This window comes from Nematolebias whitei, chromosome 23 (assembly GCF_014905685.2).
Source record: "Nematolebias whitei isolate Nwh7 chromosome 23, NemWhi1, whole genome shotgun sequence".
Taxonomy (NCBI): domain Eukaryota; kingdom Metazoa; phylum Chordata; class Actinopteri; order Cyprinodontiformes; family Rivulidae; genus Nematolebias; species Nematolebias whitei.
Genome location: NC_056520.1, coordinates 24,683,514 through 24,709,811, shown reverse-complemented (window position 1 = coordinate 24,709,811; position 26,298 = coordinate 24,683,514). Strand labels below are relative to the sequence as shown.

At 40.4% G+C, this 26,298-nt stretch overlaps 1 protein-coding gene across 1 annotated transcript; it reads right to left on the bottom strand.

Annotated features, from left to right (window-relative positions):
- Positions 1-2,141: 2,141 nt before the first annotated feature.
- Positions 2,142-25,321, bottom strand: spega (striated muscle enriched protein kinase a; the record flags this gene model as incomplete). The annotated part of the gene is given in 18 exon segments (XM_037696399.1): positions 2,142-2,608; positions 2,700-2,849; positions 5,434-5,509; positions 5,626-5,849; positions 5,932-6,171; positions 9,593-10,151; positions 13,644-13,808; positions 16,899-17,021; positions 19,161-19,331; positions 20,332-22,891; positions 23,688-23,753; positions 23,842-23,884; positions 23,956-24,108; positions 24,193-24,219; positions 24,344-24,516; positions 24,619-24,696; positions 24,769-24,826; positions 25,121-25,321. Coding segments are annotated over 18 exon segments (5,305 nt in total), but the record flags the coding sequence as incomplete, so codon positions are not given.
- Positions 25,322-26,298: the final 977 nt, after the last annotated feature.

Sequence of the window (26,298 nt, the reverse complement as noted above, 5' to 3'; positions counted from 1 at the left end):
GCCACTTTTGAACCAGAAACAGCGGCAGAAGCACCTGACCTGGGCTACAGCGAAGCAGCAATGGACTGTTGCTCAGTGGTCCAAAGTACTTTTTTCGGATGAAAGCAAATTTTGCATGTCATTCGGAAATCAAGGTGCCAGAGTCTGGAGGAAGACTGGGGAGAAGGAAATGCCATAAGTCCAGTGTGAAGCGCCCACAGTCAGTGATGGTCTGGGGTGCCATGTCAGCTGCAGGTGTTGGTCCACTGTGTTTTATCAAGGGCAGGGTCACTGCAGCTAGCTATCAGGAGATTTTGGAGCACTTCATGCTTCCATCTGCTGAAAAGCTTTATGGAGATGAAGATTTCATTTTTCAGCACGACCTGGCACCTGGGCAGCACAGTGGCGCAACTGGTAGAGCTGCTGCTTCTCAGCAAGCAGGTCCTTGGTTCAAACCCCGGTCCAGGGTCCTTTCTGGGTGGAGTTTGCATGTTCTCTCCGTGCATGCGTGGGTTTTCTCCGGGTACTCCGGTTTCCTCCCACAGACCAAAAACATGCATGTTAGGCTGATTGGTAACTCTAAATTGTCCCTAGGCGTGAGTGAGAGAGTGAATGGTTGTTTGTCTCGTTTGTCTCTATGTGGCCCTGTGATGGACTTGCGACCCGTCCAGGGTGTACCCCGCCCCTCGCACAGTGATTGTTGGACATGGGCACCAGCGACCCCCGTGACCCAAAATGGAATAAGCGGGTAAAGAAAATGGATGGATGGATGGATGGACCTGGCACCTGCTCACAGTGCCAAAACCACTGGTAAATGGTTTACTGACCATTGTATTACTGTGCTCAATTGGTCTGCCAACTCGCCTGACCTGAACCCCATAGAGAACCTGTGGGATATTGTGAAGAGAAAGTTGAGAGACGCAAGACCCAACACTCTGGATGAGCTTAAGGCTGCTATCAAAGCATCCTGGGCCTCCATAACACCTCAGCAGTGCCACAGGCTGATTGCCTCCATGCCACGCCGCATTGAAGCAGTCATTCATGCAAAATGATTCCCGACCAAGTATTGAGTGCATAACTGAACATGATTATTTGAAGGTTGGCGTTTTTTGTATTAAAAACACTTGTCTTTCATTGGTGGGATGAAATATGCTAATTTTTTGGGACAGGCATTTTGGGTTTTCATGAGCTGTATGCCATAATCATCAGTATTAAAACAATTAAAGACCTGAAATATTTCAGTTGGTGTGCAATGAATCTGAAATATATGAAAGTTTCATTTTTATCATTACATTATGGAAAATAATGACCTTTATCACAATATGCTAATTTTTTTAGAAGGACCTGTATATTAGCTCTGGAGCTAACAGGAAAGCTGCGTCATTTATTCATTCTCCTTTTTGTCAACATGTTTATAACCCTTTATATTTGAAGTAATTGTTTATCAACTAGGTGTTTCAACTAGTCGGAGATCCTGTTAAGAAACTAAATGGACAACTGAAGTGAAACCTTCAGCTATATGTATTAACATCACCTAATACCTCTCAAACTGTTTAAACAGATCAAATTACACCATGACTGGAGGGGGAATCAGAAATATATGCTTTAAGAAACAGTTTACTACTCTCAAATCCATTATTACTTTATTACAAACTATTTCATAAAAACAGTAGTCATTATTTTCCACATAGAAACACAGCAAATTGGTACATTTACTAATCACCAACTGTTCAGGATCATACAAAAGGAACACTGTTACAAGACGCTCTAATTTTACACGACTTCATGAACCATTTCATGTTTTGTCATCAGGATGTTGTAACCAAGTTTTGACGTTTGAAGCAGATGATCAGCCTTCCAACCATTCGGTGTAACACTGACAAACTACAACAATGAAGCAGCGCGTTAGAGAAAATCTACATCATGAACTGCTTCTCTTTTGGAGGACTGATCGCAGAACAAGACAACTTAGACTTAATATCAACCACGAACACTTTTTTTTTGCTCATTTGAAAAGTGAATCCAAAAATGCTCGCACACACACATGCAAATAAATTAAAATGGAAAAAAAGAGTAAACATATTTCCCAAAATATTTTTGGAGAAGTGCGACAAAATGCAAAATTGCAAGTCAGCTTTTAATCGGTCCTCGTGACTTTCTGGGCTGATCGTGCAGTAAAGGAATACTTCTTTCAACCGAATACAACAATATGACAGAGAATGTGCAACCAAGAGCAAATTAAACTACTTTCCGTGTTGTTTCACTGGTTTTAGAGCAAACCGACTCAGTGTCATAGTCCTATGTACTGGTTCCAGCAGCACCTCAAGCTGACATCACACAGAGTTTTGTTTGTAGTTCAGGGTCTAAAAACTTGTGTTTTCCACCTCCGTCTCACTTCGGGGTGGAAATATGAGACGCCGTCCCAGGTGATGGGGATCGAGGCGAGCCCTGATAGGTGCGCAGCAGCACCTTGTGCTTGGTGGCGCTCTCTGCGCGGTGACTCTGCTGATCCACGAGGAGCTCTTTGAGTCGGCTGGAGTTGAAGGTGAGGGTCTGCCTCCTCAGCTTCATCAGGTAGGAGTCTTGCAGCCAGGCATGCATGAAGCAGTCACGCATTGTGGGACGGGCCCTAAAAACAACAACAAAAAACAGATGTAAAATCTGCACCTGCCTTATATTCATTATTTTTATCAGCTGATTTTAGCCGCATTAGCATTCACCATGGGTAGCTGCTCAACATCTTCTTCAAAAAGGCTGAGGCACTTTGGGAAACATTGGGGTACAGTTTTGTTGGGTCAAACGTGGCCATCAGGATTTTAGATTCAACTTTTTGAGGGTTTTTATCCTCGAAGGGTAGTCGACCGCTAAGCCTGGAAGTAAACAAACAATCATGGTTTATGAGTGTAATTCTAAATATAAATAATGTAGATGTGAGTGGGGAGGAAAGAAGAGCAATGTCCTTAAACCCCTCATTAAAATGGAGCATCAGATCACTTTACTGACCAATAACAAGTTAATTAATTTATTCACCCTTTAATAATCAAAGCAGCTGAGGTAGTTGAAACCAGGCTGAAAAGGTTTCATCGCTAAACTAATGTGAGTTGAATTTGAACAGCTGGCATTTGCAGAAAACAGGAAAATAAAAGTGGAAAGCAGCAGAAAAACGGCAAAAATTTGCAGAATAAGAAGAAAATGGCAGAAGTGGCTGAAAAAGCCAAAAAAAGGACTGAAATTAGCTGAAAGGGACTGAAAGGAGCATAACAACTTGAACTTGTGAAAAAGACACACAATATGACAAAATTAGTAAATAAATAAATAAATAAATAAGCAGAAAACCTAAAAGAAGCTGAAAATAGCTGAATTTAGCAGAAAGAAGCTGCAAGGAGAATAAATAGCTGAAATTAACAGCAAGTAGCTAAAAAAAATGCTGAAGCAGAACAAAAGCTGAAATGAACAGTAAAAGGTTTTAAACATCAGGACACCTTCATGGACCCGGGCCTGGGGGTGGGGTGTGTGGGGGGAATAACGCAAGTGAGTGGATTGTTCAGAGGTATAAGTGCTATATGTTGTCATCATTGTATGTTCCCATACAATGATGAAATTGGTTCTCTGATTTAACCCATTGCACCTGAGCTACACCCAGGTGGAGCAGTGGGCAGCTATGTAAGTGTCTGGGGAGTAATTAGGTGTCTTGCTCAAAGACACCACGACATGTGGGAATGGCTGGGAGTCGAACCGCGACTTTCTGGTCCCAAGTCGGCTGCCCTAACTCTACCCTATCTCGGCCCCTGGTGGAGGTGGATGGAGCACTTTGAGAGTCTCCTTAATCCACCTCCTAAGTCCACCTTTGAGTTGGCAGAGTTTGAGTACTCAGGGGAAGACGAGTCCATTACCATGGCAGAGGTCACAGAGGTTGTCCAAAAGCTCCTCAGCGGCTGGGCGCCAGGGGAGGACGAGATTTGCTGTGAGATGCTCAAGGCTCTGGATGTTATGGGGCTGTCATGGTCTCTTCAGTGTCTTGTGGAAAACTGCAACAATGCTTGTGGATTGACAGACCGGGGTGGTGGTTCCCATTTTTAAAAAGGGGGACTGGAGAATTTGTTCCAACTATTATGGGATCAAACTTCTTGCTCTCCCTGGGGATGTTTTTCCAGGGTGTTGGAAGCAACCTTTGGCCTAAGGTGGCTTGGTACCAAAGACACTTATAGACCACCATATGCTAAAGCATATTGTTTGTTTGGTTAACCCATTCCTAGCACTGAAGTCCAATAACAGAACACAATTTGGGTGCAGATCAGGGAGGTTGTTCCTCCCAATCACCCCAGATGACTCCATCATTGCCCACGTTGGCATTGAAATCACCCAGTAGAACAAGAGAATCCCCAGATGGCACTCCTTACATGACATCATCCAGAGACTCCAGAAATACAGTGTAATCTGAATTCATGTTTGGTGCATGAACACAAACTGTCAGAACCTTCTCTCCTGAAGCCTGAAGATGCAGAGAAGCAACCTTCTCATTGACCAATACGGCTCCAACATTGACACATTCAGGCTGGCCTTGTCAGTTTTCCCACACTTGCCCAATGCCTGTGTCCCTGGGCAACTCCAGAGTAGAAGTGAGTCCAGTCCTTCTCCAGGAGTTGGGTTCTAGAGCCCAAGTCATGTGTAAAATTGATACTGCTCAACCCCCACACAAGCTCTGGCTCCTTACCCGCCAGTGAGGTGATGTTCCACATCATTACAACTAGTCCATGCCATCAGGAATCGACATGGCCAGGGACTCTCCCTCCACTTCAACCAGGTATCACAGCATCTGACCATAATGGTCCTCCCTGCAGGTGGTGTGTCCATGTGAAAGTGGGCTTGGCCCGGCTGAGCACTAGGACATTCCAAGAGCTCCCCCTAAGGCCTGGCTCCAGGGAGGTGCCCTATTGCTTAAAACCTTTGGGCATTTTGTTAAGTCATTCATCAAGGTTTTTAATCATTTTAGTCTGACCCCTCCTATGAAGACTGTTTATCATGAGAGACCCTATCGGAGGCTGATGCCCCAGTCCACATAGCCCCCAGGATTACAGGGGTAAAGAAATGCCTCACCACATTAAGGTGGAGATTCTGCTGAGGGGTAAAAAAAAAAAAAAAAAACTTAATAGCTGAGATTTGCAAAACTAAAGGCCTATAACAAGCTAAAATAAAAAAGGGTAATTTAAATCTTATGTTTATATTTCAGGTTTATATAGCTCTTAAAGGTCAACTAGTTCAACATGGACTAAAAAAATATAAATTGCATTTATCTGCCGTTTATACAAGGTGGTCTATTTTTCCCTTCAAAAACAGATATTGTCATAAAGTTAAAGGGCCTTTTAAGGGTTAATATTGAACTCGTAAAAATAAGCAAGCACAGCCTTTAAAAAGGTAAGTGCTGTAAAAAAAAATCCCTGCATTGAAACTTACATGATGTAGGTGACAACTCCAACAGTCCAAATGTCAGCAGGAGGACCTACAACTTCACCTTTTATCATCTCAGGAGCTGGTCAAGAAGAAATGTCAAGATTGTCATGTAGTTTTTGTTGATTTTATTTTATTTTTTTACTAAAAGAATAGAAACAAATAAACACTGGAATACTTTATCAAATCAAGTCTCACCCATGTACTCCAGTGTTCCCGCTCCAGAGTTTTGGGGTTTCAGGTTGAGTGGGTTGAAGCTCTGAGCGCTTCCTAAGTCTACAATCTTTACAGCATTGAGGTTGTTCACCATGATGTTGTCAGACTTCAGGTCTAAGTGAAGGATGCGGTGGTTGTGGAGGTACTCAACAGCCTGAAGGATCTGGACCAGGTAGCCCACCACATCGTCTTCAGAGTAGCGAAACCTTAAGTGGGTTAAAAAGGAGTATCCTGTCAGTTTTTGGAGTAGATGCGTCTCATTACGAGTTGAAAGATCTACTATCCAACCTGTCAGTGAGGATGTAGAGAAGTTCTTTGCCAGTACAGTACTCCGTCACCAGAACTAAGTAGTGCGGGGTGACATAGGCCTCATGCAGAGACATGATCATTTTGTTATGAAGGGACTTCAGGATTTCATACTCCTTTAGCACATCCTGCTTTGTCTTCGGACTGTAAGGAATTATTTTTGCCATGTACATTTTACCAGTTGCATTTTCTTGGCACTCACGAATCACCCCAGATCGACCCCTGAAGAAAGGACACAGAACAGGTTTTGTAGCAAATAGTCCAAGTAACAACTGGGTTTGCAAAGAGGTGGACCTTTTGTATGGAAGCTTTTCTGTAACTTTCAACAAAAAGCCACTGTTTTATCCATTACTTCAATGAATGCTAGGGGTGATTCACAGTTTTCAACATTTTCACAAGTTTACAAAAACATACTCTGTTCGGCAGCGCCCGCTCCAAAGGCGTCCAAAAAATGACGACTTTCTGTCACAGTTTACACTCTTTTTTTCCCTTTCTCATCACTCTGTTCACTGTTTGACTTTTTCTTCTCTGCTCTCCTGGGTTTTTCCTCTGCTGCTTCTACCAGCCTCTTTACATGCCACGCCTCTCTCTCTGATGGCTGCTGATGGTTTCCCCCTGTTTCTGGGTGTATATATATATATACTTCCTGCTTTCTCCACTACATTGCCAGATCAACTGCTTGCTTCCAGCCACAGTTATCCAGCGTACTCTTCTTGTTCACAGCTCTTTAATCTTGATCCACGCCGGTTTCCCTCGACCACGTTTTTTGTCTGTCCCTTTTTGTGCTCAGCCTTCTGACCTTGTTGACAACCTATGCCTGTTTTTGGATTCTGCCTTTGCCTCTCCATATCGGTACTGTCTCCTCTTCTGATCCCATGTATGAACTCTGCTCATCCTCGACTACGCCTCTGGATTTCCCTTGGTCTCTGCAGCTCTGTGTCTCCGCTGGAGCGTCCCGTTACAACAAGAAAGGTTAGTGTTTCATCAGACCGTCTGTATTCAGATAACTACTCGTTATTCTGTCAAACACTAACCTTTCCCCTCTGTATCATTTTAGATACAGTTCCTGCCCCTGGACCCGAGACACCAGAAGCTGTTTATTCACTCAATAAACATATTAAAAACCTTTCTGAGTCTGTGTGTAGGATCCTCTGCCATCAGATCTCTGACACTTTCAAAAAACCTATTATAAGAAAATCTGAAAAATAAAACCCATGTGCTTACATGGATACTGTAACAACTACTGTCCTAACAGTAAAATCACATTCGAGTCAGTTTCGTGTGACATCACCCTTTGTTATTGATGCACACACCCTCCAACAGAATTCCTTTTCGCCCTTCAGTGGTAGGCACAGCTAACCAAAAAGTTAGCTTTGCTAATGCTAAACTGCTAAACAGATAAAAAAAAGTTAGCGCTTTAGCATTAGCTTCTGCTATCTTTTATCATATTCTGCTGTCACTGATACTGCCTGTAATGTGACATCGTAGTAAGTGAACACAATTCAAAACAGTTCATAAATCACAAGTTGTGATTTATGAACCACTTTACTTGTAATTCACAAGTAAAGCATCTGTCCTGCTATCAACAGTTTAGAGGGTAATAAATGGTAAATGGAATGTACTTATATAGTGCCTTTCTATCTTATTGAGATACTTAATGCGCTTTACATTACAATCTGTGCCCTCTTTTACCCATTTACAGTATACAGCACTCTACAATATATTTACAAAGACTAATCAGTGTTTTATCACATTCATACACCGATGGGACACACATTGGAGACAATGGGCGGTTCATTGTCTTGCCTAGGGACACTTTGGCATGTACTGGTGGAATCGAATCCCCAACTTATGCATTGGAGGACGACTGCTCTAACCACTCAGCCACAGTCACCCCCAATAGGAACTTTGCCTACCACTGCCCTTTGTACATACTGGGAATAACCTCTGACTTATAGTGTCAATTTACAGACATCCATCCATTATCTTTTACCTGCTTCTTCCATTTTGGGTAACGGGGGTCGCCGGTGCCCATGTCCAGCAATCACTGTGCGAGGGGCTGGGCACACCCTGGATAGGTCGCAAGTCCATCACAGGGACACATAGAGACAAACGAGACAAACAACCATTCACTTCCTCACTCACACCTAGGGACAATTTAGAGTTACCTATCAGCCTAACATGCATGTTTTTGGTCTGTTGGAGGAAACCGGAGTACCCAGAAAAAAAACACGCATGCACGGAGAGAACATGCAAACTCCACCCAGAAAGGCCCCTGGACTGGTATTTGAACAGGGACCTGCTCACTGAGAGACAGCAGCTTTACCAGTTGCGCCACCGTGCTGCCCAATTTAAAGACAATAATAGAGAATTCAACATAAATGCAAAACAAATCCTGAACAGGACATTAACAAGAAGAACCTGTTTCCCACTTAGAAATATTACCTATATCCAACAATTTTCAGTCAGGTCATCTGTACAGTTTCTTTTTTTTTCTGAACAGTTTCATTTTCCATCCAGAAGGCTTCATCAGTCAAGGAAACACACAGCACAAAACTGATTCTTCCCCCAAACAGCTTACTCCAAAGTGGAACAAACCAGTTATGTTGGTGCTAAGATGGTGTCTTTGGCACGCCCCCTCCTCTGGAGCTGGCCCTCTTCCTCGTCGACAACCATGTCAAACCGGTTCAAAAACAAAAAACCTGACTGAAAATTGTTGGATTGTATACTTGGATTATTGAGCATGGACTTTTTTTGGTTTTGAACCAGTTTGACATGACTGTCGACGAGGAAGAGGGCTCGCTCCAGAGGAGGGGGCGTGCCAAAGACACCATCTTAGCACCAACATATCTGGTTTGTCCCACTTTGGAGTAAGCTGTTTGGGGGAAGAATCTTTTTTTTGTTGTGTGTTTCCTTGACTGATGAAGCCTTCCGGATGGAAGGTGAAACGTTTCAGCAAAAAAAAAAAAAAAAAACTGTCCAGATGACCTGAATGAAAATTGTTGGATTGTATACCTGGATTATTGAGAATGGACTTTATTTGGTATTGCACCTATAATTGCCACAAGGTTACACTGCAATCTTTGCAGCTCACATGGTCTCTGTGGGATATTACCATAATATACTAAGGTAAAATTATTGTCATTCCATATTTGTATGCATCTTACACATCTTTAAAACATACAGATACAGACTTGCAGATATTTATGATAAACTACACACACCGGAAACTGTCTCCCTGACAGCGAAAACTGAATTTTGGGGAAAAAAATTAAGTTAAATGGAGCTTTAATCTAGGACATACAAATATTTGTATTGTAGTGTTAATACTGTTTAAATATAAGAACTAAAACAGCTGAAATACGAGACTCACAGAGTCACTTAAACAGGCTGTGCGCTCCCGTGGTGGCACTCCCTCTCTTTCTCTTGCACCTAGGCTCACTGTACATCAGATGGTTGTCAATATTTGCCATGTTGGAGAATAGCAACATGTCTTCCAGACATGGCATATTAAAAAAAACTGTCAACTTTTTTTTCATTTAGAAAAGCGTACACCAGTCCTTGACCCCCTGTGAAAAGGAAGAAAACTGTAAATCACTCCCCTTTAATTCAGGTATGATTCCTAGCAATGAAAATGCCTTACCTGGCTTTCTCATCTAGGAACGTATATGGTTTCTGTGGAACCCCCTGCCGTAGAGCAGTGGAGGATGTTGCGTGTCCCGATGGGGTTCCGCTGGTAGGTGTACTCGATCCCTCACCGATAGGGCTCAGACTGGAGGTCTGGAGCACTTGTGGGCAGAAAGACACAGGGGTTGGAGCCACGCAAGCAGTGGTAGCTGTAGTGGGGACATAGGTGGGCACAGACACCACAGTGGGTTTTGTCTGGGTGGAAGGCAGGGTTACAAGAGGAGGTGGGGTCTGGGTCATTGGGGTCACCACATTTACTGGACTTTGGGGTTTGGGAGGGTTAAAGGATGGAGAAGTTTTCACTGTGGGAGATGAAGGAAGAGGGGTGCTCAGTTTCTGAGTGTCCTCGGTGGGTGCTGATTGAGCGGTTTCCGAGGATGGAGAGGAGAGGGTGACCACAGAAGAGTCTGTTCTGGTGTTTTTGTCCTGAACTCGTTTGAGCTGAGGGTCCTTTGCTGGTTCAGGGAGGGCTGGGACAGTCTTTACTACAGCAGCTGCAGGTGAGCCTCCTTCAGCTGTACAAGAAATATAATTTAGATTGTTAGTCAAACATTCTTTCCTATTTTCTGACTTTTATGCTAAACCTCATAGGTATAGGTATTCAGAGTACCCTCTGGCTATACTGTCCATGGTTAAATGCCTTGATTTAATGTCTGTATTTCCTTAAACAATAGAACCCCAGAGAACAGAAAATACCTCTCAATTTATTTCTTGAAAAAACAAATCCAGTGGACTTAAGGAGACCTGGGGAAACCAGTAGACAGAAACAGAATCATTTTGATTTCAGAGGTGTTTTGCATGTTTTTTTGTTTGTTTCTTGCTGTTTTGCGTTTATTTATGGTCATTTTTTCCTTCTTTTTGGTCATTTTGTAACTTTCTATATAACATATTTTTATTTTTTTTGCTTTCAAGTAGAGTTGCATTCGAGCCTAATAAATCAGGCCCAGACTGGACCGAGCCCATAGTTTTTTTTTTCCTGAGCCCTAACTGGACCCAACAGATTACCTGTAATTAGAGGGCCAACCCCCCCCCCCCCCCCCCCCCCGAAAAAAAAAAAAAACTTTTTTTTTTAATTAAGCTTTTACTGCTTTTGTAAGCAAATCAGTTTGACATGATAGTTTTAAAAACACAATGAAAGGAAGCTATAAGATATATTTTTATTAATAAGTCACCAAATGGATATTAACATACAAAATGAATATCCTAAAAAGTCATCTCTAAAGATAGGCTATTATTCAGATTAACAAAAATATTTTTAGAGCAAAATTATTTGGAAAAATATAGAACAAGGCTAATTTAATTGAATGCACTGCTCGCTTCGGCTTTTGTCGATTCTGCTACTTCCTTTACTGCAGATGGCAGAAGGTGCGGAGCCGGTGATCGATCGATCGATCGGTCGGTCGGTCCGCCCGCCCGCCCGTCCGTCCGTCCGTTATCTTTACCCGGTCGCTGGTAACCATGTCCAGCAGTCATTGTGCGAAAAGTGGGATATACCCTGGACAGGTTGCAAGTCCATTTCAACTGGCGAGTCAGCGGACGCGCGTGGCCAGTGACAGGTTGTCCATCTGAGCTTAACATGACTATTTTAAACCTCTTTAAACCAGCCGGTCGGACCTGCCTCCTCCTCAACAAGTAGTATTCTTTCCTTTGTGCTGGATGATTTGCAAAACTGCCGAAGCCTGAGCCCACGTGTGCAATTATTGTACAATGTGCCAGCGATCTCTTCCACAGTCTGATTAACTGCTGCACTCTTTTTTCTTTCTTCACCCTCTCATTTTATTTGTACTGTATGATTTGCAAAACCGCATCAAAGCCCGAGAACGGCTCGGCCCACACATCAGTCACATTATAACGGCCCCAACCATCCCTAATCTGGGTTAGTCAGGGCCGGGTTTCAGGTTCGGGTTAGAAATGGTAGCTCTACTTTCAAATGTTTATGTGTCTATAACTATGAGCACTCTCATCCTTTTTTGTTTATTTGTGGTCTTTTTGGATTTTTTTTAAATTGTTGCTCAGTTATATAGATTTAATAGAGTTGGTATTTTTGCTCATACAGGTTTGCATCTCATTTTTTGAGAACAAAATATCAAGCATATCCACCAAAATACACAGACTGAAGAGAGAAAAGATGCCAAAGGTAATTTTTTGAATAAAAGGTTGGAAAGTTTTTTTTTTTGTCCTCTACATTGCTAATGCAGGTTTCTTTACTGTCACATCCAATAATTCTTTAGTAGTTATGCAGCATTTTATCATGGCTATTTTGACTTTGCAGTGCTCCTTTTACAACCACCTTGTCTTTATTTGCTTTTTGCACCTTGCTTGTTTTTTTTAATTTTGCAAATTTTCTGCATCTCTGTCTGTTTTGTCTACTTTTAGTTCTTGAAATTTAGTCTCTCTTCAAAGCTTTTTGTGTCTTACTTTTGTCATTTTGCTCAACTTTATAGGCTTATTGTAAGATTTTCGGAAGATAATTTTCGGGAGATGATTTTAGTTGTTTTAGTTATTTTGTTTCTTGTGACCTTTAGTCTTCCTGCTGTAACTTTTCTTGTTATTATCCAGCACCATGACATATTATACTGCCTGTGTATTTTTTTTTTATCTTTTTGCTAAACATTTTATGAACAACTTGCTAAGTCTTAATGAAATTCTTAAGGTAATTATTGGATGTACATTTACAACTGATTAACATTTTAAGTCATCCCAATTCAAGATGGCTGCCACAGCTATTCCACCTGATCAAATACAAAGTACAAAAATCTTTCTTACTCAGTCACTTTTACAGTTATTGAGATAAAATTTGGTGCTTTGGTAGCTGAGAGCCATCTCCAGCCTATACTCCAGATATGTTTTTAAAACTTTTCCATTACAACTCAAACATGTGGAGAAAATTCAATTCAAGATGGCCTCCACAACTAATCATCCGTTAATAAACACAAAAACAGCTCTAGGTCGGTCAGATTTACATAGATCGAGCTAAAATTCCCAACTCAAAATCAAAGAACTAAGAGATTGAATTAGATATTTGCATCAGCGTCAGAAGCATTTGTAATGTGTGTGTGGAGGGGACACACTATTCTGGAGGTCCTCCCCCAGAAAATTTTAAATAAAGCAGATGTCATTTCCTGCATTCTGGTGTATTTTAATGGGTTGTTAAACATCTACTTTTACCTACATATGTAAACACTTGATTCAATAACCATTTTAGAGAACATGGCACAACAACAAGTAGCCTGACCAACAGCTCTCCTTGTGTGAATAAAGCACACTCCACTTCTCTCCCCCCACCCCCACCCCCCCACCCCCACCCCAGGCTGCCAATTAACAGAACAAACATAGCGCTAAGCTAGCTGCATGCAAAATACAAACGCGCTAGCAAAGATGCTACAGACATAGCACACTGCTTCTCTCACGCATCCTAACCCTCCACCTACCCCAGGCAAAAACTGCAGGCAATAACGTAGCGCTAAGCTAGCATACAAAACAGAGGTGTCTCCCCCTCCTCCCCCATCCCATCAACAAAAATCCCTGAAGAGATGAACACCCTGCCAAGCTAAGTGACATCGGAGAAACACAAGTGTGGTGGTGAGTTGTTGTAGGTAACCAGGAAAACCCGGAGTGGACTTTTAGTGGTTTGAGTATTCTTCTATTAATCAAGTGGAATGGATTCATTCACAAATAAATAGAAATAGTGCTGGGTGATCTAATATTCCATGGTAAATGCTGGGATCCAAACAAATATTTTTTAAATGTGAGAGGGCCATCTCCCCTTCACATATACTTGATACAACTCATATGGTTCTTTGTTTAAAACATTGTCATGCATGACGGTGGGAGATAGGCATATTTAAATTTTTCAATTTTATTACAGCCAACAGTTTTGAAGCCCGTTTTCTCAAGTCAACTTGGTTTGTTATTTTATTTATTTATTTTTAGCGTATCTTTTGCATCGCTCCACTGGAAATGAGACAAAGCGTAATAAAATGTATAAACAGCATTCTGATGTGTACCTGTTGAGTCCAGGATGAGCGGAGTGGAACAGCTGCTGTATGGACCCTGTCCGGCCTTGTTGACGCAGGACACTCTGAACCTGAAGGGCCCACCTGCTGGCAGGTCAGTAACATTGTAGTAACAGTCGCCTATTCCAGTGGCAACAGTTACCCAGTGAGAATCACCTGCAGGAAACAAGGAAAAAATCATGTTACAGAATATGAGCCAGTAATAAATTAACTGCTTTTATTTTTCAGTCGTCTTTGATTAAAACAACTTAGAAAAAGTTGTTTTATTACAAAAAACCTCAGTGTGCATTGAAATGAGACATATTCGAACAGCAGAAATTTAGACCTAAAAGCATTTCAAACCAATATGCCTCTACACAGAAGTTGCACAAGAAACAGGAGTCATAACAGCATCATGGCATGAAGCCTCTTTGCTTGACACTTCTTGACATTTGTAAACAGACTTTTATAACTCTCACAACACAAAAACAGTTTATAATTCCTGCCTCGATGACTTTATTTAATGAACTATTTTATGCTTACTGTAAGATCAGACTGTAACATACGTACATTTAACATTTTTCTGAAAATTGTCTCTTTCTTAGTATTAAAGTGCTATGATCTGTTAAATTAAACACATAAAACACATCAGGCTGGCTGGCTCCATGTCTCGTTGTATGCCACTCACTGGTTTGTTGTATTTTGTGCAAATTACGCCATTAAAACCCACCATGAATCTGTCCAGTGATTTACGTCCTCAAAAACCTTTGAATCGGATAACAAATAATAAAAAACAATAAATATAATAATAATCTTAATAATCTAAAAACAATCTTGAATGACGTCTACCATTTACCATATAAAAGCTGCTGACACGTCTCCATTATATCTCAATGTAGCTATAAGCTTAATTAAAGCTCAATCTTTCAAAAACCTTACATGGCACATGCATCATAAGTCTTCACCAGCATCACAGGAATGAGCTTGATCAAAATTAAATTAATATTAAAAATTATAATGACTTCAGTAGGACAAAGTATGCAGCACTAGTTTTGATGCAAATATCAACAGAAGAAGAAAAAACTAAATAAAAACTAGATAAACTGCATGTCCTGTGAAAATACAGTGTGAATGCAGATTGCAGAAGAACTTGCTGAAAAACAGCTGAAATTAGCTGAAAAAAATATTTTGAAATGTAGCTGAAAGGGAAGAAAAAGCATAAATTAGCAGAATAAAGCAGAAAGAACACATATTTGCTGAATTAGGTTTAAATAAGCAGAAATTAGCACAAAATTTAGGAAATTAACAAAAAAGCTGAAATTAGCAAAAATAGCTGAAAAGCAGCTGAAAAGGCAAAATGAAGCTTAAACTACCAGAATGAAGCGGAAAGAACTGAAATGAGCGCAGAAAATGTGGAATAAGCAGAAAAAGCTCAAATTTGCATCAAAAGAGCTAAACAGTTGCTGAAAGAGCAGGAAAAAGCTAAAAGGAGCATAAAGAAGTTAATTAGGCTGAAAGTAACAGAAATTAACACGAAAAACTTTTTTTATCTGAAAATAGCTGAAATTAGCTAAAAGAAATGCTAAAAAGTTAGCTGAAAATGTAGAACAAGCCTAAATTAGCAAAAGAAAGCAGAAATAACACATTCCTTACATAGAGAACTTTACTAATTGGCTTTTATGTATGTGAATGTTCCTGTAAAGTGCCCTGAGACAGTTGTGATTTGGCGCTATATAAATAAATTGAATTGAATTGAATTGAATTTGCCCATTTATGCTAAAAGAATGAGAAATGAGCACAAAAAAGTGGAAATTATCTGGAAAAAGCTAAAATTAGCACACACAAAAAACCCAACAACTGAAAAGTAGCTAAAACAGCTAAATGAAACTTAAATTACCAGAAGGAAGTGGAGAGAGCACAATTTTGCTGAATTAGGCTGGAAAAAGTTGAAATTATTAGAAAAAAAAATCTGGAATTAGCTCAAAAAGCTAAAATTAGAATAAAACAGCTAAATAGTAGTTGGAAAAGCAGAAAAAGCTGAAACTTGCATAAACAAATAGAAAGGAGCATAACAAGAAGTTAGAAGACGCACAAACATGTAGTTAGTAACAAATCTAAAAAGGGTCACAAAACAGCCGAAAAACAACTGATATTAAAGTAGCTGAAAAAAGTTTAAATTTGCAGAAGGAAGCTGAAAGAAGCTGAAGCAGAACAAAATGTGAAAGGAGCAGTAAAAGGTTGTAAACAGATCTAAAGCTTAGAAGGATGTAAAATGAGCTCAATTCATTGTCTATGAGGAAAAAAGAGGCAGAAAAAGCTAAATATTTCAAAAAGCTATTGTTGCACCAATACCAAAAGTCATAGCAGGATTGTCCTGAAAGAGCTGAAGGTTTTGATTTATAATTTGTTGAAATATAAACTGTGTAGTGCGAAAGATGCAATAAATAAATAAATGTACAGAAGAACAATTGATAAACATTCGCACAATAAAGAGAAACAGAATCACAATAGTTTGCATTTTCAATGTTCAATAATTATAACATTAAACACTAGATGGCAATGTTATCTGTCAAAAGTGTTTTTTCTGCAGGAGTTGTGAAAAACCTCAATATAATGGTAAAATTATTCATTTTGTAACCTATATCTGCGCTTAGTAGTAAAAATTAAATGTATCAAAGCCAGAAAAGTTTAACAACCCGAAAGATAATTTTCTACGGATGATGATGAATCACTCAAAAAGCTCCCAGCATCACCAGTAAAACGTTTATTCTCTCAAAGGCTCAGTCTTTCTTCTTCAATAACATTTTGTGTAGTATGTGTATATTGGGCGGCTGTGGCTGAGTGGTTTGGCGCTGTCGTCCTCCAATGCAAGACTTGGGGGTTCGAACCCCACTGCAGTCACATGCCGAAGTGTCCCTGGGCAAGACACTGAACCCCTCATTGCCTCCGATATGTGTCCCATCGGTGTATGAATGTGATAAATCACTGATTAGTCTCTTTAGAATGATTTGTTGTTCAATTAGCTTTGTAGAGATCTAGTAGAGTGCTGTATGAACGGGTAAATGAGGACACAGATTGTAGTGTAAAGCGCTTTGAGTATCTCAATAAGATAGAAAGGCGCTATATAAGTACAGTCCATTTTCCATTTACAGTTCATTTATGTCAGATGCTTGTTATTCCTCACATGCAGTGGCACTGTTTCCCCCTCAGAGCCTGGGTGTCACTGGCAATAAAGCAAAAAGGGATATTAAGTCATGACTTCCTCACCTTCTGTTTTTCTTTCCAGACAGTAACTGCAGGGAGATTTTGTGTCCACAGGCTTCCACAGCACCAGAGCCGTGTTGTTGTACGTCTGAGCTACTTCAGGGGTTCCTGGCTGTTTGGGAACAGCTGGAGGAGACAAACAAGTTGATGAAAGTTGGAAAAATTAGAGTGTAAAATGACCAATTAAGTACTTACTGTAAAGACATTTACTATACGCATATGCATTAAAGCATCTTTATTACAGTTTGTTACAGGGATCTCTGACTACTTGCATATGTTAGCCTTAATATGTTATTTCTATATTCTACTAAAAGTTCTTTGTGACACGTGAGAACTCCCAGTTACTTAAAAATATCAATGTTTATTGCATTCTTCCACCTAAGGACATCACCATTATTTTACCGGTGCAATGCATTCTGGGGCAATGACAAACATGGGTTGTAGTGAAAACTAACGAGTCGATGATTGAAATTATAACGTGACAATAAAATTACATTGTGTATTAGTCTTTATTCACATTAGGTCGAAACTATCAAATTTGATCAACTTGTGATGTTTAATTTATTAGGTGTGGAGCTAACGCCATACTAGCTCTAGAATTAAAGCTATGAATATTATCTGTGCAGCTAATGCTATTAATATTAGCTCTAGAACTAATGCTTTTAACTCCGGAGCTAACACTATTGACTCTGGAGCTAACGCTATACCCATGTATGTATTACAGTAGTCCCTCGCTACTTCGCAGTTCAACTTTCGCAGACTCACTGTTTCGCGAGTTTTCAACATAAGATTGTACACAACACACAATTGGCTGATTGATGGAAGACGACCAACCAGAGCATTGTGCTCTGTATCCCGGGCGTAGATTGGCTCAGTAACCATAGCAACAGTCTGTCTACTTTCTTTCACTGTGCTCTTTTGTGAAATTTTCGTGGTATGGCGCAAATGCCATATAAAAATACCGTATAAAAATACTGTATAAAAATACAGTATAAAAATACCGTATAAAATACCGTATAAAAATACTGTATAAAAATACTGTATAAAAATACCGTAATGGCGGCTGTTTTGTTGCATCGCCTAGATTTTTATGCACCTTAGAAGCATAAAAATTCACACCGGAGACCATCAGTTTTCTGCCACTCACAGTTCAAGCATTTTAAAGCTCTGACTTAAAGATTTTGTAAAGAGTTTGCTTGATCATTTTTTTAGTCTGCTTTTTTGTCTGCCTCATTAAGTTGGCAGTCAGGGAGTGACAGACACAGATGTGTCGTTACTATGGTGACCATAATGAGCCACTTTGTAACATATTTTTTGATCCTGGCTCTATTTATATTTCTTCTAAAGTTTAGACGTCAAAGTGTAGGTACTTTTAGATCCAACAATATTCAAACAGGTCATCTGGATGGTTTCTTTTGTTGCTGAAACATTATGTCCTTCATCCAAAGGAATTCTTCAGCTGGATCTGGCCATCTTATCACCAGGAAACTGTTTTTTTCCCACTCTGGGAGTGAGCTGTTTGTGGAATTCAGTTTGGTTTGGTTGGCTCTTCAGACTGAAAAAGTCCTTCGGATAAAGGACGAAATGTCTCAGCAACAATAGAAACTATCTAGATGACCTGACTGAACATTGTTGGATTTATACCTGGATTCATGAGCATGAAGTTTGGTACGTTTAGATTATGTAAGGATGGCGCCATCTGATGGGCCTTATCTGTACTCCCTAGTGTGTCTCATTATTCTTGATTAGTTTCACCCTGCTCTCTGTGTATTTGTCTGTCTGTGAGTCTTATTCTTTGTCGCGTCGTCATTGGGTCTACCCCATCTTGTCCTGCCAGTCTGATCATTTACCCAGTCCTGACCTGATCCATGTCCCTAGTTTTGTAAGTTTGCTGCCACGACAGCCATTTAATTTATTATCATTAAAAGTATTTGTTTTTGTACATCCTGTGTCTGAGTCTCTGCCTGCACCATTGGGTTTCTTCCTGTCCTGTTCTGTCTGAAACCCTGACAGATTATTACATTATGTTGGACTTTTTGCCTGTACCAGCTGTGAAACACTACAAAACTTCTTTGGAATTTTTCTAGTTGATTTAGATGCCTTTTTGAGATTGTTTTTGCTTGAACCTAATTTCAACTTTCAAGACAAAAATAACAAAGAAATCATAAATTGTTTCTAATAAATGATAAATATGAGAAAAGCTGAAAATCCATTATGTTAATCTACTTTGGATTTTAGTCAGTAGGTTGAAAACAAACTTCTTACTGGCAATAGAAACGGTACAGGAGGTGGTGATGGTGGCAATGGGGTTAGTAGCTACACATTCATACACTCCAGCGTCCCTGTGGCAGGATTTGTGGATTGTAACAAGCTGTCTGCCATCTGGGTGAGAGATTAGTTTGATCCTGTCGTCCGTCCCCTCCAGTGGTTTCCGATCTGCAAAAACACACAAATGAAAGTAACATTTTTCTGAGTTTCTGAAGGGATCCATGAGTACTTGGAACAATCAACAGATTTGATCAACAATGTCTTCAGCTGTAAAAATGAGACCGTAAAAATACTGTAGGCGGTTTAGTTTTTATATTGTTTTTAAAGATGATTGGCACACAGACATTACCATTTTATTTATGCCACAATGCATTCTGGGTAAATGATGTAGACAGGTTGCTCCAGTGCGAGCTCCATTCAGCTTGAATGTTAATTTTGGACATTAACCTATATGATGTTCAAATGGAGTATGCTGACAGAGGAGAATGCTGAAATGGCACCGCTTCTGTGTTAGCTGCAGAGCTACCGGTAATATTTATGAGGTTAATTCCAGAGCTATTTTATTATATGACATTAGCTTCTTAGCTATATGAAGTTGGCTATAAAGCTGATAAACAGTATATTGCATTAACTCTAGAGCTAATAGCATTTCATCCAGAGCTAAAATATATGACATTTGCTTCAGAGCTGATATATTTGGCGTTAGCTTCAAAGCTAATAGTGGTAGCTCCACAGGTAATATGTATGGCTTTAGCTCCAGAGCTAATAGCATTAGATCTAGACCTAACAGCGTTAGCTCCAGAGTTAATAAATGAAACATCACAAGTTGATCATGTTTGATCGTTTCGACCAATATATTGTGTATAAGGACTAATACATAATATAACTTTATTATCACATGTTATAACTTGTTAGCCTTGACTCTTTGTGTTTTAGTCTCCACTTCAGCCAACGTACGTCATTGCTCCCAAAATGCTTTGCATCAGGTAAAATAATGGTGAAGTCCTTGGATGAAAAATATAAAATCACATATATATATTTTATTTTTAAGTTATTTAGAGTCGTCACATCACAAACAACAACTTTTAGTAGAATAGAGAAATATATATAATATGTTCAAGTAGTCATAGATCCATTTAAAAGCTGTTCATGCTAGAACTGAATTTACCTTTCATCCATGTGATTTTGGGATGTGGACTGGCAGCTGGGAGGCAGCTCAGGGTAACGGAGTCCCCTTCTAGTAGAACGTGGTCTTTTAGCTTGATGTGGAACACTGGAGCAAAATCTGAAGCGGAGCGGATAAACTGTTGGTCTTTGGCTGAGTCTTCGTCTTTTGGGACAGATGACGGTAAATCACACTGAGAAGTTTTGTCCTTCTTTGCCCTGGTCAAGCCCCACCTGTCCCATCGTGATTTTCGGTCACTCTCCGAGGCTCTGCCTGACTGGATGCTGGAGGTGGATTCAATGGATTCTTTTGATGCTACCCCACCGGTTTGTTTTGCCAGCTGGTTCTCAGGGATGCTCAGTTCTTTGAGTCTACGTCCCTCTGATTGGGAATGCCAGTGACGAGCAAACAGGGGTGTGCTTTTACCCTCAACATCTCCTTTTCTCTCTTCAGATTGACTACGTATTTTTGTGGCTATTCCTGACATTTTGTTCTCAAACCTATGACGCATTGCCAACACAGGAGATTCTGAGACCTTATTGTGATCTTTATGAACCAAATCTTTCTGACTCCCCCCTGTCTGTTCAGCCCTCCTTTCCTCTGACTGACTCCTTATTTTGGCAGAGATTCCTGCCACTTTAGACTCAAATTTACGCCTCATTGCAGAAACCGAAGACTCCTCTGCTTTTGTTGTCTCTTTTTCATCCACCTGCTTTTGTGTCCCAGCATTATTCAGCTCTGCTGTATCTATAGACTTACTGCGACCAACAGCCCACAAAACTCTTTTATTTACAGTTGTTTCCTGAACATTTGGTTGTTTTTCCTCTTTTGGTTTCTCCCTCTTCTTCTCAGTGGATGTCGACCTTTTAGCCCGCAGAGAGAACCTCCCTATCAGACTGAGGCCTGTTTCCTGATGTACTTCTCTTAAATCTTGAACAGACTTGGATTTTTCTGGTAGTTTCCTGGAAACCAATTCAAGTGGTGTGCCCCCCAGTCCTGGCCTGTAAATCTCCTCTCCCCCATCAACCACTTTGTGGCTTGATACGGGTGACTTCTCCTCTGATTTGTATCGGGTCAGCTTGCGGAGGCCACTGGTCAAAGACGATTCTCGCTTCTTAAACCTCGCTTCAAAGACCTCCTCTGAATCAATGTCTTTGATGTCCGTTCTGAGCACCGGATGGCGAGGGATGGTGGGAAGCTCAGCGTAAGAGGAAACAGAAGCAGGAGATTTGTCTTCAGTTGCTATTTTGGCAAATACTGCTGGATGTTCCGGTAATGCAGATGTATCATTAGATTTCCTGTTGTTTGCACTGGTTTCAGCTTGATTACATGTCCTAATTTTATTTTTATTTATCTCCAACATTTGACTGTCTTTCCCTACTCCATCATCCACTTTTATTACAATTATAGGAGTTTTATCAGTCCTTTCTGGTTGAGTTTTGGTCCTCCGGTCTATGATCTCATGTTCTTCCACATTGTTTTCTTTGTGCTGTTGGTTCAGATTTTCTTCTGCTTGGACTCTAAAAGAAGTTTTCTCTCTTGGCAACGAAGATAAAGATTGTAGTGTTGTTTGTTCTGTCAGTGCAGACACTGAAGTTGCCTCCTGAAGATCCTTCCCCTCCATGCTTCCACCAGAGGCAGATGGGATCACTAAGGGGGCTCCAAACATACGGTGAAGGGGCACAGGCTCAGAATCCCCCTGAGTGAAGGAGACACTCTTACGGAAAGCTTTATTTTTTAGCAAGTCCTCTTCAGAACACTCAGAGGACACTGCTCGGGTGAGCGACAATGGCCCCACTTTGGAACTCCTCAAATTTCTATTGAGAGAACCTGTCTGCCTCTCGTTTTCCATGCCAAGTGTCTCAAACAGGGGGCCCCGCAGACCGCTCATCTTTTTATCAATGCTCCCTCCCCTGAGCAGCCGCTGCCTCATCAGCTCCAGTTTTAGGGCATATTCCTCCTGGCTTAACTTTGCAGTGCTGGGGCTTGGACTACGGTTTGGTAGCTCCATAGACACAGCCTTTTTCAGGCTCTTGTTGCCCACCTCTGACTCCTCGTTCCCACTTCCAGCTTCCGGGTCATTATGGTGAAGCAGCGCTGAATCAGCAGAACTGCCTCTCCTCATCGTAGCCCGCCTGGCTCTTGTCTGCGATTCGTCAGGCTCAACACTTGTTTCTTCTTTGAGAGCATTTTGTTTTGACCTTCCTGATTTCTCCTCATTTGGAGTTTCATCTGTTATACTTTTAATAGCCACTCCTGTAGTGCCTGCTTCATTCGCTTTGTCCTTTTTCTTCCCATTATCAACAACATTTGGCCATCTGACACCTTCGTCCCCTGAGATCTCATTAAGAGAGACTCTGGAATCAGAGAAGACCACTGACAGGGGCATAGGAATAAAGGGAAGCTCATCCATATCTGCATCTGAATCAGATGAAGATGAGGGTGGCGGGGAGCCCTCCTTTAAATGCCGGGGCATTGCAATGGAAACATGGCTGGAAGAATCATTCAGGAGCTCTGGGATGGACCTCATTACCATCTTGGATTTGTAGCCAATGAGAGATCGCTGAAAAGAACCAACAAGATTATTTCATAACTTTTTGTAAGCTTTTCTGTTTCTATTTCAGATAAAATTAAATACTGTCTATTTTCTGAAAACATTTTGAAATTGCTGTAAAATTACAAAATAACTTAAAAAACTCAACTTTGCTATCTTGTTTTGCTATAACTCACTGCTGTGAAAGGCAGGTAAACATGTAATTGCTTTTGTCTGTGTGCTCATTTGTCTGTTAGCAAAATCTCTCATGAAGCACCAGTCAGATTTTAATACAACTTAATAAAATAATTGAATATTCATCTACAGCTGATTAACTTTTAGATTTCAGATGACCACTAAAGCTAACTGACCTCAACAAACACAAAACTGGCTAACACTTATTCTTATGTTTACAGTATTCAGATAAATTCTGGTGTGGTAGTTGTTGAGAGTTATCCCTAATGCATATTCTGACTTTCGGCACTCAAAGCTGTGGGTGATATGCATTCCATTAAGCTTCAGGCTTTTGCAAACATTGCTTCAGGGGCTGAGATAGTGTAGAGGAAGGACAGCTGACTGACCAGAAAGTTGCAAGTTCAACACCTCGCCGTGCCCACATGTCGTGGTGTCCTTGAGTAAGTCACCTAATCCCTAACTTCTCCTTGGGTGCCTTCACAGCTGCCCACTGCTCCACCCGGGTGTATCTCACATGTGATGGGTTAAATGCAGAAAACTAATTTTGTCATTGTATGGGAACATGCAGTGATGCCAACATATAGCACTTTCTTCTTCTTTAATGTCAAACAGTATCATCCACACCATTTACCTGCCAGCGCCTTCTAGAAAGAACCTCCTTTAGCATTACTGTGCATATGCTCTTATTTGTTGATGACTGTAAGACAAATACAGCAATTATTATCTGTTTTATTGAGAATATTAACAGATGCATAGGTAGGTCGATTGTCTGACTAATTGCATACCTTGAACCAAGGATGACGAAGGCATTCAATGGCACTAGGCCTCCTAGGAGGGGGGAAATGATATATTAGAGGAGGTCAAATGTAAAGTTATGATTAGATTTACATTGTGCGTACAGTTTGTCCACCACCAAAAGCTTGATGACAAATCCTTTGGCTTCCTTGCAGAAGTCTGAAAACATGCTTTCCTCAAAAGCTACGTTGTAGTTACGGATGTTTAAAGCAGTGGCTCTGTCATTCTCACCAGCAAAAGGAGACACCCCAGTAAGACTAGAGTAAAAAACACACTTTTTATAATTAATAGTGAAATATATTCTATGGCAAAATGCTTAACTAAAAAGCTAAAGCTCTTACCAAAGGTAAGTGATGACACCAACAGGCCTGTAAAAGAGCACGGCAGGGAATTAAACAGTTATATCAGGAAATACCTTTGATTCTGTAGCTTCTGCTTAATGTTTTATGCAGTATGGAGCCAAAGGTCCATGCCAACGAACAGGTGGCCTACCATATGTCTGTTGCTGTGGAAACAGGAGTTTGGTTAACGATCTCTGGGGCAACATACTCCGGTGTGCCATATTTGCAGTAGTGCTCGTCTGAAGCATCCAATTTTACAGCTTCTCCAAAATCACAAATACGGACTGTGTCACTCCCTGGACTTGCCATTAAGATGTTTTCAGGCTAAAAAAAAAAACCCAAACAAGATGTGAAAAATAAAGGAAGGTCTAATAAGTAAGCATTGCCACAAACATTGATTATCCAAGAGGTGAGACGCAAAGGTACCTTAATATCAAGATGAGCAACACTTTTTTGGTGAAGATAACGAAGACCCTCCAAAATCTGCTGAATGCAACTGCGAATCTGAAATGTGAAGAAATTATGGAATAAACTCTGACATTTGTTACATAATGTGTAGTAATGAAGCACACAAACCTCCACTTCCATGACTGATGTCTTCTTAGCTATTCTATCTAGCAGCTCCTCGTGACATCTTCACACAACAGTCGAGGGAAGATAAATTAAAGAACTGAGAGAAATATATTAGAAATGACCAAGACTCCCACACAGGCTATCTATTGCTAATCCCACTGCTCAGCAGTGAATCAGAGTGAAGAAGCTGTGTGTTCATACATGCAGGGCATCGCAGAAGATGTTCAGATCAATGGTTCGAATCTGAAGTGTACTATTGTTTGGAATTGCAGTTCTGCCTAAAGTTCAGTAAATTACAAATAATAAATTCAAAACATTTACGTACCTAACATGTCAAACAAAAGTGAAAGGATACAATTCCGTAATGAGCACAACCACATTCTTCTTCTCGAAAGCATCGTGGAAGCACAGAATGCTCTTGTCATCCAGTTCTGACACCAGCTTTATCTCTCTGAGGGCCGAGGCTTTCCACTTTCCCCGAGCAGAAATGAATTTTGCAGCAAACTCCGTTTTTTCTTTCTTGAGTGTGACTCTCTTCACGTAGGAGAAGGCACCCCTGTGCAAACCAACACAGAGGCACAATCACTGCTTGTTGTTGGTTTGTCTTTAGATTATATACAGGTTTTCAGTGGTCAGCACAACTAACCATAATGTTGGCTTAGCTAACGTTAAACCGCTAAACAGATGATTTTTTTTTAAATTAGCGGAAACTAACACTACAGCGCTAACTTTAATTTTATTCACTGCTGTCACTGACACTTTACAACTGTCTGTAATGTGACAATGTTGTAAGTGAACACAATTTAAAACAGTTTATAAATCACAAGTAAAGCGTCCATGTTCTGTTCAGAAGTGAGCTTTCAGAAATTATTCTGGTCCACTGGAACCAAAGACACGGAACAGAACTCTGCTGTGCTGAAGCAGAGTGATACATTTGTAATGAACTATATCTGTCTCTGATATTATTCATAATTTAAACGGATTCTTTCATTTTTCTGGACTGAGTAATATCGCGTTTTGAATATTAAATGTGGACAGAAACGTGTTTTATCTTTGACTCACCAACAACAGTGGGTCATTTATTTAAAAACGATTTAAACACATCACACATTTACAATAATTGGCAGATTGATTTCAATAAGACAGCTTAATTAATGAGCTTTACAATGAGAACCATACGGCCATGGTATCTCACTTGCAACTAATTACAACAGACATTTATGAAAATATCTGGATGATTACTGGCAGATAGAAGAGTTTTAAAGATGGGAAAATGAAGTTTAAATGGAGAGAGATGGGTGAGGGAATATGTCTATTATAACCAGAAACAACACGCTCCTTTGGACCCAGCTTAACCCACGGTACACTTTGCAGTTGAAGATCGACTCTTTACCTTTCTGAAGATATTTCAGTTCCGGCGTAAAGTTCCACTTCAAACCACCTTTCAGCGTCTCCGTAAGAATAGCAGAGACCTCAGGAGTCGTGAGATCATCACTGAACAGACTTCCTCATTGTTCAGAGCTTTCGTCGAGT